This window comes from Anomaloglossus baeobatrachus, chromosome 6, assembly GCF_048569485.1.
Source record: "Anomaloglossus baeobatrachus isolate aAnoBae1 chromosome 6, aAnoBae1.hap1, whole genome shotgun sequence".
Classification (NCBI taxonomy): Eukaryota; Metazoa; Chordata; class Amphibia; order Anura; family Aromobatidae; genus Anomaloglossus; species Anomaloglossus baeobatrachus.
Genome location: NC_134358.1, coordinates 540,500,430 through 540,518,144, shown reverse-complemented (window position 1 = coordinate 540,518,144; position 17,715 = coordinate 540,500,430). Strand labels below are relative to the sequence as shown.

The 17,715-nt window shown below is 51.6% G+C and overlaps 1 protein-coding gene across 1 annotated transcript in view; it reads left to right on the top strand.

Annotated features, from left to right (window-relative positions):
* The window catches only part of DBF4 (DBF4-CDC7 kinase regulatory subunit), a 95,362-nt gene that overhangs the window by 40,607 nt on the left and 37,040 nt on the right, over positions 1-17,715 (top strand). The window contains exons 9-10 of the mRNA XM_075315609.1: positions 3,135-3,165; positions 3,267-3,312. Coding sequence (XP_075171724.1) covers positions 3,135-3,165; positions 3,267-3,312 — 77 coding nt within the window. The remainder of the gene's footprint in view (positions 1-3,134; positions 3,166-3,266; positions 3,313-17,715) is intronic.

The following is a 17,715-nucleotide window of genomic DNA, read 5'->3' as shown; positions in this document are numbered from 1 at the left end:
TCTCACGTACCTAGGGATGCAGTTCGAGACTTTACCGGCACTTGTGAAGTTGCCCTTAAACAAACAGCTGTCTCTTCAGTTGGCGGTGCGCTCTCTCCTGAGGCCCCGCCGTTATACCCTCAGGCGTCTAATGCAGGTGCTGGGTCAAATGGTGGCATCCATGGAGGCTGTTCCCTTTGCCCAGTTCCATCTGCGCCCCCTGCAGCTGGACATTCTCCGCTGTTGGGACAAGCGGTCTTCCTCCTTACACAAGTTAGTGGCTCTGTCGCCACGGACCAAGAGCTCTCTTCAGTGGTGGCTTCGGCCCCTCTCCCTGTCCCAAGAGCGCTCCTTTCTGGCCCCGTCCTGGGTGATTCTCACCACGGATGCCACGGCTGGGGAGCGGTATGTCTCCAGCACAGGGCACTTGGACTCCGTCCGTGTCAGCCCTTTCATTCAATGTGCTGGAAACCAGAGCCGTGCTTCTAGCTCTCCTAGCATTTCACCACCTGCTGGCGGGCAGGCACATTCGAGTCCAGTCAGACAACGCGACAGCGGTTGCCTACATCAACCATCAATGCGGGACACGCAGCCGCCTGGCAATGATGGAGGTACAACGCATTCTTCAATGGGCGGAGGACTCCAGGTCCACCATATACGCAGTCCACATCCCAGGCGTGGACAACTGGGAGGCAGATTATCTCAGCCGTCAAAGCGTGGACGGTGGCGAGTGGTCCCTGCACCCGGCAGTATTTCAGTCGATCTGCCGCAAATGGGGCACTCTGGACGTGGACCTAATGGCATCCCGTCACAACAACCAGGTTCCTGTTTACGTGGCTCGCTACCATGATCCTCAGGCCTTCGCCGCGGACGCTCTGGTTCAGGACTGGTCCCAGTTTCGTCTGTCCTACGTGTTTCCCCCCTCTAGCTCTTTTGCCCAGAGTCCTGCGCAAGATCAGAATGGAGGGCCGTCGAGTCATCCTCATTGCACCGGACTGGCCCAGGCGAGCTTGGTATCTGGACCTGCTCCAACTGTCCGTAGAGATGCTGTGGCATCTCCCGGACCGTCCATACCTACTCTCGCAAGGTCCGTTTTTCCGCCCAAATTCTGCTGCCCTCAAATTGACGGCGTGGCTCTTGAGTCCTGGATTTTGACGACTTCTGGTATTCCCCCTGAAGTCATCTCCACTATGACTCGGGCCCGCAAGTCTTCCTCCGCTAAGATCTATCACAGGACTTGGAAAATTTTCCTGTCCTGGTGTCGCTCTACCGGCCATCCTCCTTAGCCATTTTCCTTGCCGACCCTTCTGTCTTTTCTACAGTCCGGTCTGCAGCTAGGACTGTCCCTCAACTCTCTCAAGGGACAAGTTTCAGCTCTGTCAGTTCTGTTCCAGCGGCGTCTCGCTCGGCTGGCTCAGGTCCGCACCTTCATGCAGGGCGCGTCTCACATCATTCCGCCTTACCGGCGGCCCTTGGACCCCTGGGACCTTAACCTGGTTCTCACGGTCTTGCAGAAACCCCCCTTTGAGCCTCTTAGGGAGGTTTCTTTGTATCGTCTTTCACAGAAAGTGGCCTTTCTGGTTGCCATAACTTCTCTCAGGAGAGTCTCTGATTTGGCTGCGCTCTCCTCGGAGTCACCTTTTTTAGTCTTTCATCAAGACAAGGTAGTTCTCCGTCCGACTCTGGACTTTCTTCCTAAGGTGGTCTCTCCCTTCCACCTTAACCAGGACCTTCCTTCTGTCCGGCCCCTGTTCATCGCTTTGAAAAAGCTCTACATACTCTAGATCTGGTGCGTGCTCTCCGGATCTATGTGTCTCGCACCGCTGCGCTTAGGCGGTGCACCTCTCTTTTTGTGCTAACCACAGGTCGGCGCAAGGGCCTCCCTGCTTCTAAGCCGACCTTAGCCCGTTGGATTAGGTCGACCATTTCGGACGCCTACCAGAGTACTCAGGCGCCTCCCCCGCCGGGGATCAAAGCACACTCGAACAGAGCTGTCGGTGCCTCTTGGGCTTTTAGGCACCAGGCTACGGCTCAACAAGTCTGTCAGGCTGCCACTTGGACTAGCCTGCATACCTTCTCGAAGCACTACCAAGTGCATGCTCATGCTTCGGCAGATGCGAGCTTGGGCAGACGCATCCTTCAGGCGGCGGTCGCCCATTTGTGAAGTTAGGTTCTACCTACTTCTTAGTTTTTCTGTTTATTTCCCACCCAGGGACTGCTTTGGAACGTCCCAAGGTCTGGGTCTCCCAAAGGAACGATAAAGAAAAAGAGAATTTTGTTTACTTACCGTAAATTCTTTTTCTTATAGTTCCGTCTTGGGAGACCCAGCACCCTCCCTGTTGCCTGTTGGCAATCTCCTTGTTCCGCGTGTTTTCACCGGCTGTTGTCGTGGACAGAGTCTCCGGTTGTTCCGGCTCTTGCTCTGTTCTACTTGTGGGTGGCTATTCTCCTTCAGCTTTTGCACTAAACTGGCTGTGACTGGCTCACCAGGGGGTGTATAAGCTCAGAGGGAGGAGCTACACTTTTAGGTGCAGTACTTTGTGTGTCCTCCGGAGGCAGAAGCTAAACACCCATGGTCTGGGTCTCCCAAGACGGAACTATAAGAAAAAGAATTTACGGTAAGTAACAAAATTCTCTTTTTTTTTTACAAACCACTTATAGTGAAATAAAATTTGAAATCGATGGAGTATGTACCCCTTCCCTGGTCTCTGTGTACCCTGCTCAAGTGATGACGTATGTGAATGCATGACTGCAGCATCCAGTCACTGGCCACGGCAAAATGGTTAGCACCGCTGAGGCCACCATTATGGCCAGTGACTGGCTTTCTTGGCATATTTTGACACCACACTAAATCGCTTGAGCCCGAGGACCAGGGAAAGGCAAGGTGAGTATTACTCCTAAGCCATGCTTATCATCAGGGTCCCCTCTAGGTGTTTTGGGGTTTTTTTTTTTTGTTACAAGAAAGGGTTCAATCCTTTTGGAATGCAAGTCATAAAATTGCCTACCATTAATGGGTGCTTCTCTGACTTGGAAAAGAGCATCTCGAGTTGTGCAGATTTTTTTTTTTTTCGGCTGTACATAAATGTAGTTGCAAAAACAGTTAATTTTGAGTTAAAAGTTACATTGCTCAATTTTTTTTTATTTTTTTTGAACAGGAAAAACGTGTAGTACGACGGAATGCAAAAGGTTAGTGGTTCATGAATTTTTATTTTATAAGTTTGCTTTTTTCACCAAAAAAAAAAAAAAAGCTCTTTGACTGAACTTTTTATTTTTTTTTTCTTTTGCAGCACAGAAACTGAAAGGTCCATTTCTCAAGCTGGAAGACAGCAGCTGGTGGGTTCTTGTCTTTTATACTGTTCAGGTTTCTTTAAGTGTTTGTCCTTGCAGATGCCTTCTAAACCACTGTACTGTACAGCTAGTAATCTTATTCACGGTACCTCGATGTTCGTGGTATCAGTGCCATGGGTCATGTAGTGGAACTGGCTATTCACCGTGATTTAAAGTGAACCTGTCAGGTGCAATATGCACCCAGGTCTACGAGCAGTTCTGGGTGTATATTGCTAATCCTTGCCTAACCGTCCCTGTATACACTAGCATAGATAAAGAGAACTTTAGAAAAAGTATTCCTAAAAATCTTTTACCGTATGCTAATGAGCAAGGGATCTAGTCTGCTCCATTAGCATGTTAGTACACCCCTGTGGGCCCGCTAACATGCTAATTAATGTGCAACATCAGAGGATGATCTCTCTCACCTCTCCGCCGCTATCACATCTGACATTGGATTTCGGCTCAGTGCACATGATCCCTTAGGTCCGGTCTTGCGCTCTACTTCAGTTTAAAGCCACGGCGTCTACACCTGCCTTCACAGTGCACATGACCAAAACTCCGAGGTCATGCGCACTAAGCAGAAATCCAGTGTTGGGCGGCGATGGCAGCGGAGAGGTGAGTGAGATCATCCTGTGACGCTGCGCATTCATTAGTACGTTAGCACAGCTACAGGGGCTTACTAACATGCTAATAGAGCCGACTAGCCAGATAAACACCGCCCAGGGGACTAGTCCCCACGCTCATTAGCATACAGTAACCCTTTTTCTAAAGATCTCTTTATCTATGCTAGTGTATTCAGGGACGGTTAGGCAGGGATTAGCAATATACACCCACTGATTGTTACCATAGCCTTAACCTCCAAGTGTGTGTGTGTGTGTGTGTGTGTGTGTGTGTGTGTGTGTGTTAGAGATGAGCGAACCGGTCCCGGTTCGGCTCGAGGTCGGTTCGCCGAACGGAGCTCCCGTTCGAGTTCGGTTCGACGAACCGAACTCGAACTGCATAGGAAACAATGACAGGCAATCACAAACACAGAAAAACACCTAGAAAACACCCTCAAAGGTGTCCAAAAGGTGATAAACAACTCACAACACAACACAAACACATGGGAAAGTGACAAGGACATATACTCATGCGAAAACAAAACAGCTGGACAAGGAAAAAGAGGAGGACACACAGATATATGAGTATATGCAAGGAAACATCGATGCCATTACTGTGCAACTTGAGCCCTGCTCATTTTAGGCTTCCAATCTGGATAAATTGCCTGAGCTTGCCACGTACGCCTTGGGGATCTTGTCGTGTCCTGCAGCCAGCGTTCTCTCGGAACCTGTCTTCAGTGCTGCTGGGGGTCTGCTGGCAGATAAGCACACGCGTCTGTCCACTGACAATGTGGACATGGCTCTCAGAGGACTTTTCTTCCCCTGGGTCAGCCAGGGGACGGGAAAGGCACGCGTATTTTTGAGAGTGCTTCATGCAAAGCATCTTTTTCATCTTGAAAATTGGGTCAACTGATGCCAGTCAAGTGGGGTGTGTGTGTGGCCCAATTAGTGGAAACGAGGGAGACTGTGGTTGGAGTCCCCTCGCTTTTGAAAAAAGATCCAAGATGAACAAGTCATGGCTTTCAGAGGACTTTTCTTCCCCTGGGTCAGCCAGGGGACGGGAAAGGCACGCGTATTTTTGAGAGTGCTTCATGCAAAGCATCTTTCTTTGTCGCTCCATTGACCCAGACAATTGGGTGTATAGCTTCTGCCTCCGGAGGCCACACAAAGTATTACACTTTTAAAAAGTGTAACCCCTCCCCTCTGCCTATACACCCCCCCGTGCATCACGGGCTCCTCAGTTTTATGCTTTGTGTTGAAGGAGGCACACATCCACTCATGCTCACATTTTAGTCAGCAGCAGCTGCTGATTGTATCGGATGGAAGAAAAGAGGGCCTCTAACAGGGCTCCCGGCATGCTCCCTTCTCACCCCACTAAGTCGGCGGTGTTGTTAAGGTTGAGGTACCCATTGCGGGTACACAGGCTGGAGCCACATGCCGTTTTCCTTCCCCATCCCTTAGAGGCTCTGGGAGAAGTGGGATCCTATCCGGTCATCCAGGCACTGGGACCGGGCTCCCTCCGCAGCCCCTGTGGGATTCTGACGGACAGGAGACTGAGTATCATCAGGGACAGGGCCCTGCATCTACAGGTACTCTGTGTCCCCTTGGGGACGGTGCATGGAGCACCTTGGCCTCAGACGCTGCAGCGACTGCGGTGTTGGTATGAGACCGGGACTACCGCGCCGACCGCGCCTGCTTGCCGGCCGCGGTTTTAACTTTAGTCCCCGGCTTTTGCGGCCTAGTGCATTAAACTCCCGCCCCCGGGCCTGCCAGTCAGGGGTAAGGGCGGGACGGTCGGTCTGACGCCGACAGTGAGGGCTGGAGCACACGTAGCTGTCCTCCGCCCCCCTCACTAATCACTCTGGGGCCAGATTCCCGCACTTTTGTAGTTACGCCCACGGCTCCCTCCTCCCCTGTGAACGCCGACAGCCATGTTTTTTTTTTTTTTTTCCAAAACTTTTTATTAATTTTCCAATTTTTTATAAACATAACAAGATATTCAAGGTTACGCAAGGAAAAACATTTGTCTGACAATATGTGACATAATAGGGTGCAATGCCCCAACTTGATATTTTAAACTGATTATCTGATTGATATGGTCTCTATTAAACCAAGGCAAAAGTACTAAGAAATAACAGACGCGATACAAGTCAATTAGAGTCATTAAGCCCCTAAGCCAACCCCGAATGCTTCCAAATTTTCTGGCACGTCTTGTGGCTACCTTAGCGTCTCGTCTCCCTTTCCTCCGGAACCCACACCTCCGTGATTTTCAATTTACCCAGTTTGTCCTGGATATCATTCAGAAGGTACCATTCCGATTGTATAAAAGGTGTCATCAGATTATTTATTTCTCCCTGAGTAAATTGACTTTCAATGAAATTTCTCCATTTCCCAAAGAACTTGGGTGTCAACCTGTCTTTGTCCGTTTCCGCTTCCACTTTCTCCAGCCTCAATAAATTATGTAATTCCCCGATGACCTCTTTTATGGATGGTCCCTCCCTTTGTATCCAATGCTTTAATATGGACCGTTTGGCTATCATGGCTATGTCATGTACTATTGTATATTTCTTCTTTCCCGGCATGTCCGATCCCCCTCTTACTCCTCCCTCAAAGGAATGGAAAATCCACACCATTAGCTCTAGATTTCCAGAAATTCCCCATGTTGCCTGGACAAATAATCTAACTTGATTCCAGAACCTGTGAATTTCCTTACACTCCCATAGTCCATGTAGCATATCTGTTTTTTCTCTCTGACATTTAGGACACCGCATATCTCTTCCCGGAATGTTGAAGCCCATAATAGCCCTGTGTAAAATTCTAAATTGGGTGTCTCTCCATCTCTCATTGGTAACATGTTTCCGCATCTGTACCCATCCCTTCAATAAATCCCCTACAACTTCCTGCCCTTTCAATTGTTTCCCCCACGCTGTTAGAGTACGGCTATCCTCCCCAGATATAAGCATTCCCCGAAATGTTCGGTAAATTTTGGAAACATTTACACTTGCTACATCACTTTCCATAAGCTCATCAATCAAACTCTTATTCAATTCCTTTCCAAGCTCCCCCAAATCTACAAATACTCCATGCTTCAGTTGTTCATACTGGATGATATGTGAGCTATTAAGTTCATACTTGTCAAGCACTTCCCGTCCTGTCAGCCACCTTCTCTCCTCCACATTCATGACATCCTTCATTCTCTCGACGCCCTTCTCTTTCCATCTAGTAAATAGCTTATTTTCCCGTCCCATGGGAAAGTTCGGAGATGCCCAGGGATTTAAGTACTTAGATACTTTCCATGACAGTCCCAATTTCTTTCTTACCAGTTTCCATGTTAGCATAGTGTCTCGGAATAAGATTGAGTTCCTTATATGCCCATCCGCCCTGGACAATGGGGAGTGTAAAATGGACGCCAAATCCCACGGTGATACATACTTGGCTTCCATGCCATAGTCTGAGTGCCTGCTTGTTCCTCTCAAAACAGCCATGTTTTAAGCACATTCTGCCGGTGGAGGACTTCTGGCTGCATCTCTGGGAGACCCGAGGCAGGGAATCTGGTGGCCACACACCGCTTGAGCGGTCGGTAAGCCACACCGGTCACCCGGTGCTGGGCCCCATAGAGTGCCGAACTGTATATATATATATATTATATTTGTATACACTTTCTCGGTTCGGCTGTACTGTTAGCTTGTGGCTATATATCCCTCAGTGATCACTCTCCTGAAAGACAACAGCATGTCGTTCACAAGGAGCAAGGGTGCCAAGACACAGGGTTATTTTGCAACCTGTACCTCTTGTGCGGCTATGCTACCTGCAGGTTCCACCTACCCTCACTGTGAGCAATGCTCGGGCCCTGTGGCACTCGCTCAGCCGGAGCCTGGGGCACTGGTGGGACCCTCGGCCCAGGTAGAACCGCCGGTTTCCCCTGTCCAGGTGGCAGGGACAGAGTTTGCAGTTTTAGCTGAGAAACTCTCTGAGTCACTGTCACAATCCATGGCTCAGTCTATGGACAAATGGTCTGCTAAGATACTAGAAGCCTTGCAGTCCAGACCGGTCCTTACACAGGCCCCGGGCACTGCGGGATCACCCCCAGGCCCCTCTCTGTCTGCGACGAAGCATGCGCCTGGGGTGGCCTCTAGTTATTACGTGGAGGACTCCGGCACGGACCGCAGTCCCAGACCGGCTAAGCGGGCTCGATTAGAATCTTCCCCGACTTCATCACGCTGTTCGGGGTCTCAGCTTGAGGACTCTCTAGAGGATGAGGCGGAGGTCGCAGCCCAGGACTCTGACCCTGACGTTGCTCTCAATCTTGATACACCTGAAGGGGACGCCATAGTAAATGACTTTATAGCGTCCATCAATCAGGTGCTAGATCTTTCTCCCCCAACTCCACCTATAGAGGAGTCGGCCGCACAGCAGGAGAAGCACCAGTTTAGGTTTCCCAAACGTACTCGGAGTGTTTTCTTCGATCACTCGAACTTCAGAGATGCTGTCCAGAAGCACAGGTCTTTCCCGGACAAGCGCTTTACTAAACTCCTTAATGACACACGTTACCCCTTCTCCTCTGACGTAGTTAAGGGTTGGGCTCAATGTCCCAAGGTGGATCCTCCAGTCTCTAGACTGGCGGCTAGATCCGTAGTGGCAGTGGCTGACGGTTCAACGCTCAAGGATGCCACGGACAGGCAGATAGAGCTCCTAATGAAATCCATCTATGAAGCCATAGGCGCGTCCTTTGCCCCAGCCTTTGCAGCAGTGTGGGCACTCCAGGCTATCTCAGCCTGTCTGTCTGAGATTAATGCGGTCACCCGTACCTCGGCTCCGCAAGTAGCGTCTTTGACTTCTCAGGCGTCGGTATTTTCATCCTACGCCATGAATGCTGTCCTGGACTCTGCTAGCCGTACAGCAGTAGCATCCGCCAATTCGGTGGCAGTCCGCAGGGCCATGTGGCTACGTGAATGGAAGGCAGACTCTGCTTCCAAGAAGTTCTTGACCGGTTTGCCTTTTTCTGGCGACCGATTGTTTGGCGAACAATTGGATGAAATTATTAAGCAATCCAAGGGAAAGGACTCGTCCTTACCCCAGCCCAAACCAAAGAGACCTCAGCAACGAAAAATTCAAGCGAGGTTTCGGTCCTTTCGGCCCTCAGCCAGATCCCAATCCTCCTCGTCCAATAGGCCACAGAAGAGCCAGAGAAACTCTTCGGCATGGCGGTCTAAGTCACGTCCTCCAAAGACCGCCGGAGGCACCGTCTCCAAGGCGGCCTCCTCATGACTTTCGGCCTCCCCAAACCGCATCCTCGGTTGGTGGCAGGCTCTCCCGCTTTTGCGACGCCTGGTGGCCACATGTCCAGGACCGATGGGTGAGGAACATTCTGTCTCACGGTTACAGGATAGAGTTCAGCTCTCGTCCTCCGACTCGGTTTTTCAGAACATCTCCGCCCCCCGAGCGAACCGTGGCACTTTTTCAGGCGGTGAACACTCTGAAGACAGAAGGAGTTGTGATCCCCGTTCCCCTTCAGGAACGGGGTCGCGGTTTTTACTCCAACCTGTTCGTGGTACCAAAAAAGGACGGTTCATTCCGTCCCGTTTTGGACCTCAAACTGCTCAACAGACATGTGAGAACCAGGCGGTTTCGCATGGAATCCCTCCGCTCGTTCATCGCTTCAATGTCCCAAGGAGACTTCCTAGCATCAATCGACATCAGGGATGCCTATCTCCATGTGCCGATCGCTCCAGAGCATCAACGCTTCCTGCGTTTCGCCATCGGGGACGAACACCTTCAGTTTGTGGCACTGCCTTTCGGCCTGGCGACAGCCCCACGGGTCTTCACCAAGGTCATGGCATCCGTTGTGGCAGTCCTACACTCTCAGGGCCACTCGGTGATCCCGTACTTAGACGATCTCCTAGTCAAGGCACCCTCCCGGGTGGCATGTCAACACAGTCTGACCGTGGCTCTGGAGACTCTCCAGAGGTTCGGATGGATCATCAATTTCCCAAAGTCAAAATTGACTCCGACCCAATCACTGACTTACATCGGGATGGAGTTTCATACTCTCTCAGCGATAGTCAAGCTACCGCTGGACAAACAGCGTTCGCTGCAAACAGGGGTGCAATCTCTCTTTCGGGCCCAGTCACACCCCTTGAGGCGCCTCATGCACTTCCTGGGGAAGATGGTGGCAGCAATGGAGGCAGTTCCCTTTGCGCAGTTTCATCTGCGTCCACTCCAATGGGACATTCTCCGCAAATGGGACAAGAGGTCGACGTCCTTAGACAGGAACGTCTCTCTTTCTCTGGCAGCCAAGACCTCTCTTCAGTGGTGGCTTCTTCCCACTTCTCTGTCGAAGGGAAAATCTTTCCTGCCCCCATCCTGGGCTGTGGTCACGACGGACGCGAGTCTGTCAGGGTGGGGAGCGGTTTTTCTCCACCACAAGGCTCAGGGAACCTGGACTCCGACGGAGTCCTCCCTTCAGATCAATGTTCTGGAGATAAGGGCAGTGTATCTAGCCCTAAAAGCGTTCCATCGGTGGCTGGAGGGCAGGCAGATCCGCATACAGTCGGACAACGCCACGGCGGTCGCGTACATCAACCACCAGGGCGGCACTCGCAGTCGTCAAGCCTTCCAAGAAGTTCGGCGGATTCTGCTGTGGGCGGAGGCCACAGCCTCCACCATCTCCGCGGTTCACATCCCGGGCGTAGAAAACTGGGAAGCAGACTTTCTCAGTCGCCAGGGCATGGACGCAGGGGAATGGTCTCTTCACCCGGACGTGTTTCAAGAGATCTGTTGCCGCTGGGGAACGCCGGACGTCGATCTCATGGCGTCTCGGCACAACAACAAAGTCCCGGCATTCATGGCACGGTCTCAGGATCACAGAGCTCTGGCGGCGGACGCCTTAGTTCAGGATTGGTCGCAGTTTCGACTGCCGTATGTATTCCCTCCTCTGGCAATGCTGCCCAGAGTGTTGCGCAAGATCAGGTCCGACTGCCGCCGCGCCATCCTCGTCGCTCTAGACTGGCCGAGGAGGTCGTGGTACCCGGACCTGTGGCACCTCACGGTGGGTCAACCGTGGGCGCTCCCAGACCGACCAGACTTGCTGTCTCAAGGGCCATTTTTCCATCTGAATTCTGCGGCCCTCAACCTGACTGTGTGGCCATTGAGTCCTGGCTCCTAGCGTCCTCAGGGTTATCTCAAGAGGTCATTGCCACTATGAGACAGGCCAGGAAACCAACGTCAGCCAAGATCTATCACAGGGCTTGGAGGATCTTCTTAGCCTGGTGCTCTGATAAGGGGTTTAACCCCTGGCCGTTTGCCTTACCCACGTTTCTTTCCTTCCTTCAATCCGGAATGGACAAGGGTTTGTCTCTCGGCTCTCTCAAGGGACAAGTATCGGCACTTTCCGTGTTTTTTCAAAAGCGTCTAGCCAGGCTTCCGCAGGTCCGCACGTTCCTGCAGGGAGTTTGCCACATAGTCCCACCTTACAAGCGGCCGCTGGAACCCTGGGATCTTAACAGGGTTCTACGGGCTCTTCAGAAACCACCTTTTGAGCTGCTGCGGGATATCTCTCTATCACGTCTTTCGCAGAAGGTGGCATTTCTAGTGGCAGTTACGTCACTCCGAAGAGTGTCAGAGCTTGCAGCGCTGTCATGCAAAGCCCCCTTCCTGGTATTTCACCAAGATAAGGTGGTTCTGCGTCCGGTCACGGACTTTCTCCCCAAGGTGGTGTCCCCTTTTCATCTCAATCAGGATATCTCCTTACCTTCATTTTGCCCTCATCCAATTCACCAATGTGAAAAGGATTTGCATTTGTTAGATCTAGTGAGAGCACTCCGGATCTACGTGTCTCGCACGGCGCCACTGCGCCGTTCTGATGCACTCTTTGTCCTTGTCGCTGGCCAGCGTAAGGGGTCGCAGGCTTCCAAGTCAACCTTGGCTCGGTGGATCAAGGAACCGATTTTTGAAGCCTACCGTTCTTCTGGGCTTCCGATTCCTTCAGGGCTGAAAGCCCATTCTACCAGAGCCGTGGGTGCGTCCTGGGCATTGCGGCACCGGGCGACGGCTCAGCAGGTGTGTCAGGCAGCTACCTGGTCTAGTCTGCACACTTTCACGAAACACTATCAGGTGCATACCTATGCTTCGGCGGATGCCAGTCTAGGTAGGCAGATGCTTCAGGCGGCGGTTGCCCACCTGTAAGAGGAGGGCCGTTGTCGGCTCTTTTTATCGGGGTATTCTTTTACCCACCCAGGGACTGCTTTTGGACATCCCAATTGTCTGGGTCTCCCAATGGAGCGACAAAGAAGAAGGGAATTTTGTTTACTTACCGTAAATTCCTTTTCTTCTAGCTCCTATTGGGAGACACAGCACCCGCCCCTGTTCCCTTCGGGCTGGTTGTTCTTTTGTGTACACATGTTGTTCATGTTGAATTGTTCTTTTGGTTCATGGTTTCAGTTCTCCGAACATCCTTCGGATTGAATTTACCTTAGACCAATTTATAAGTTTCCTCCTTCCTGCTTTTTGCACCAAAACTGAAGAGCCCGTGATGCACGGGGGGGTGTATAGGCAGAGGGGAGGGGTTACACTTTTTAAAGTGTAATACTTTGTGTGGCCTCCGGAGGCAGAAGCTATACACCCAATTGTCTGGGTCTCCCAATAGGAGCTAGAAGAAAAGGAATTTACGGTAAGTAAACAAAATTCCCTTCTTTTCTTTTTCAAAAGGGGGGTCAACTGATGCCAGTCAAGTGGGGTGTGTGTGGCCATATTAGTGGCAACGAGGGAGACATCATCTGCAACTTGTTGGCAACAGAAAGGCTTCCTTTACACCCTTTTGAGACCGAGGATTTTCGAGACCTTATGCCCATTGCAGTGCCCCAAGAGCCGATGGCCAGTCGTCACTCCCTCTCCAAGAAAGGCGTGCCCGCGCTACCACAGTAGGTCGCACACAACCTCACCGATTCCTTGAGAAACTCTGTGTGTGACAGGGTGCATTTCAACACAGATACTTGGACCAGTAAGCATGGACAGGGGAGTTACATGTTGCTGACTGGGCACTGGGTAACTATGGTGAGAGATGGAGAAGGGTTTGCTGTACAAGTCTTGCCGTCCCCACGACTTGTGTGTCAATCCTTCCTCTGTATGTACAAGTTCCTCCACTGCTTCTGCCTCCTCAACCTCGTGTGGGTCCTCCACCTCGGCCCAAACCCTGTGTGGTCAGGCCACCCTTCCTTGTAACTGCGCCCAAAGAATCCCACACACCTCCTTACTATGCTGGCAGCAGAGCTCAAGGCCATCAGGCGGTCAAATGTTTACTTTGAAATGTAGGGGAAATGTGAGACACCGCTGAGGAATTGTGGACGGTTAGCTCTGGAGAGTGAGACCGAGTTTCATCAATGGTTGTCTCCACTCAACCAGCAGTCAGGGAAGGTCGGGTGCGACAATGATGCAAACCAGTCTGCGACCCTTCTTCAGGGCAATGTGACACACGTGCCTTGTATGGCTCACGTGTTGAACCTGGTTGTCCAGCAATTGTTAAAGCACTATCCCGACCTACATGGCCTTCTGCAGAGGGCACGGTGTAACGCCTGCCTGGATCGACACACTCAGATGGGCTGTAAAGGATAGGCTAGAGGCAAGCCACTCACCAAGCTGGACACCCAGAACCCTGAAACCCTTTAACCCCTATACAGTGATTTGGAATTACACAGGGCCCACGTTGATCAATACCTGTGGAAGGCTGCAGTTCCAGAGAATAGTAGTCATGCAGGGTCAAAAACATTAATTGAGGAAGAGGTACAGAATGGGATGGCCAGGACTTAATCAGAAAACAAGCAGAGGTGAAATGCGGATCGGCCAACGAGGTACATAAACAGCAAGCAGGAAACGTAGTCAGGTAACAAGCACACAAACTCATAAAACTGAACTGGGGGTAACAGTAACAAGAGGTTCATAGCTTTGTCTGGCAGTGGTCTACAGACAGGAGGGGCCTAAAAAAGGGTGTTGTGTCTTCCCATTGGGACCAGAGTACAAATTGATTGCGTGGACTACGTTGGTGACTTAACAGCCGTGTGCGGCAATGATGCAAACCTGTCTGCGGCCCTTCGTCAGGGCAATGTGACACACGGGCCTTGTATGGCTCACGTGTTGAATCTGATTCTCCCAGCAATTTTTAAAATACCATCCCGGCCTACATGGCCTTGTGCAGCGGGCACGCTGCTATGTGCTCACTTTCATCCTTCGCACCCAGCAGCTCAACAACTTTCATCGCTCCGGAAGTCTTAGGGTCTGGCAGTTAAACGCCGGAAATGCGATGTTCCGACACGCAGGAATTGGAATCTGCACATGTTGCAGCGTGTGTGGCAGCACCGCAGAGCCCTGCTGAAATACGGTATGACGTATACCCTGGGCTAACTTGATCCAGAGGTGGTGCAGATCACGCTGCTGGAGTGGTGTCAGATCAAGGACCTATGCACCCTTCTACACAGTTTACAAATGTCGACGAAGATGTTTAGCACTGGCAATGCCATTCTCAGCATGACAATTCTGGTCATCTACATGATGGAGCACACTGTAAGCATTATTCGGAGTCGGGTATTGGTCCAAGAGGAAGGGGAGGAAGTACAGGAGGAGTCATATGCAGAAGGGATAATAAGATCTACAAGGTCCATACAGTGAGCGGCACCTAGGTGGCAGTCATGGTGGGGGATAGGGATTAACAAGGGCGCATAGTATCAGCAAAAATTGTTGAGGAAGGTGCAGGAGCCATGAAGAAATGGAGGACGAACTTGCGATGGGCATGGAAGACTCAGCAGATGAGTGAGAGCTTGCTCACATTTCGGTTGTGCGAGGTTGGGGGGAGAGGGAAGAGGAAGGAGGCACGATTCTCACCTCTCCGCCACCAACACACCAAGGACTTGGTCCTCCTGGATGCACAAGACACATGAGCGCCTTCTTGCTGCACTACCTACAACATGACCCTCGGATTGTACGAATTCCAAGTCATGCTGACTACTGGGTTTCCACACTGTTAGATCCCTGGTACAACACAAAATTTTGCGAAATAACTCCTGCCATAGAAAGGGACGCACGTGTACAGGAGTATCTGCAGAATGTGGTACGCAATCTTAGATCTGCTTTTCCACTAAACACCAGTGCTGCACAGAGTGAATCTCAACGCTTTTTCATCGATAGGAGGAAATGGTCTTACTTGTCCACATCTGAGGGACCGAGGGCTGGCTGCTGTGCTGAGATGCCATTGAGTACGGTGTCTCTGCAGAGTTGCACTTTTGGTCATATACAAAATGAGTTGAAAAAGGACAGATGCTGGTGGAAAGGGGAACAGGTGTGTTGGAAAGGGGAAAAAAGTTTGTGTCCGTGGGTTTGGTGGTTAAGCAAAAGTAACATTTGATGAAGAAACACCATCTGTTACGGTGGGACTGGCAGATTTGGATAAGGTGGTATATACTATGTTACCGCTATATAACGAAAATTAATAAGAAAAGAAAGAGAAAGGTATATATCCCCATCAGCAGTCAGTGTCCACCGTGCTCCCAGATGGAAAAGGAGAGGTTGGCAACTGGAAGGTTCGGTGGAGGATACAGAGCTGTGTGGCTATGAAACTAATAGTAGCCTGAACCAAGTTAGACGCCACTCGGATCTTGAGACTGGGAGCCCTGTTAGCGTCACAGGGTCCACACGCCCACCCAGCCCAGGAACTCCCTGTTAACATCACAGGGGCCATTCAGTACGCTGACCGTGTGCATTGGGGCCACACCTGTGGACGGCAGGCGCATCAGCAGCAGCAGGCCTGTTAATGCCACTGGGCTGCACAAGCAGGACTTGTAGGACAGGAGCTGGTCTTAACCGTTCTACGTTACCAACTGTGGTGGCGGCCTGCATCGACGCCCTATCCCTGCCTACCTCTGGCCTAAAGCCGCAATGGGTTCAACACATGGAGGTGTGCTCTTTCGGAGCATAATAGAAGACTGCGCACCTCCTTGTTGTCTCCAGCCCCTTTTATAACCTGGGTCCGCCCTAAACCAGGGTGGACCACAATGCACCTCCTGGAGACAAAAGCAGAGTGATACGTCATGAGTGGCATAACTAGCGTCCTATTTGGAACCACAACTTCAATGATGACCTCATGGCTGTCATGACCCAAACACCTCACCAGTCATCGTCTGACCATCAATAATGAGGTGACAAGTCATAGGGGCGGGCCTCTGCAAGCCATTTGGGAGTGGCCTGGCCACATCGTCAGGACACCTGATGCCCTGTGGTCTAAATGGGCCCCCCACATCAGGGGCAGTGCCGAAGAGTTCATTACCGGACCTAGTCTCTGATGCAGTAAGTGCCTGACCATGGTCAGTTGCATGAAATACAGACTCTGAAAAAAGACTATCAGCTTTAGCATGGTGTCTAGGCACAACACAGGACTTAGACCCGGCACGGAGTGCAAGTACCTGTGCAAAGAGGCTTTCTTTTTCGCTCTATTGGGAGACCCAGACAATTGGGGTGTATAGGCTATGCCTCCGGAGGCCGCACAAAGTACTACACTTAAAAGTGTTAGGCCCCTCCCCTTCTGCCAATACACCCCCCGTGCTCCCACGGGCTGCTCAGTTTTTTGCTTTGTGCGAAGGAGGTCAGACACGCACAGCACAGCTCCACAGATTAGTCAGCAGCAGCTGCTGACTAGGTCGGATGGAAGAAAAGTGGGCCCATATAGGGCCCCCAGCATGCTCCCTTCTCACCCCACTTTTGTCGGCGGTGTTGTTAAGGTTGAGGTATCCATTGCGGGTACGGCGGCTGGAGCCCACATGCTGTTTTTCCTTCCCCATCCCCCTTAGGGCTCTGGGTGAAGTGGGATCTTATCGGTCTCCAGGCACGGAGACCGGGCTTCATCCACAACTCCTGTGGAGCCTGATGGATAGGAGCCGATACCGTTCAGGGACATGGCCCTGCATCTTAAAGGTACTCTGTATCCCTATGGGGACCGCGCACGGCATCACCTCAGCTTTGCTGGGTGTGCTAGTGCACCGGGGACCGCGGCGCTGACCGGGTCTATATGTGCCATTACACACTCAGCGTCGCTGAGTGTGTTTATATGTAAGGGCTACCGCACTGACTGCCGTTGCCACGGGACACTGCGGCGCGGCTGGGACTTGTAGTTCGCCGGGGACTTTCACGCGACCGCGCTTTTACGGCGGCCGCGTTTATTACTACAGTCCCCGGCTTCATTGCGGCCTAGTTTCCCTTTTTTTTCTCCCGCCCTCAGCCCTGACAGGCAGGGGAAGGGCGGGACGCTGCACGGAGCGAGCAGCAATGAGGGCTGGAGTATGATTTACATGCTCCACTCCCCTCACTGTACACAGTATGAGCGCCCGTTTCGCGCTCTTTCTAGGCCACGCCCACAGCTTCCTCAGCTCGTCAGGACGCCGCAGCCATTCCTGTCAGCTCCACCGACGCTGCAGAGAGGGACATATTCATGGGAGACCCAGACACGGTCTCTGGTGGCCTCACAACCGCTTAGGCGGCTGGTAAACAGCACATGTAGTGCTAGCCCCATGGTGCTGTATTGTATGGGTACATTATTTGTGTACTGTATATAATTTACACTGTATGAGCACAGTTCTTTCTGGCTATATACCCTATTGTGTTACTCAGGGAAAACTATAGCATGGCGCCCATAAAAGGCAGGGGTGCCAAAACACAGGCTTATTATGTTGCCTGCGCTGCATGTAAGACCCAGCTACAGGCAGGTTCCACTGACCCTCATTGTGTACAGTGTTCGACCCCTGTGACACTTCCTCTGCCGGATCCTCTGCTA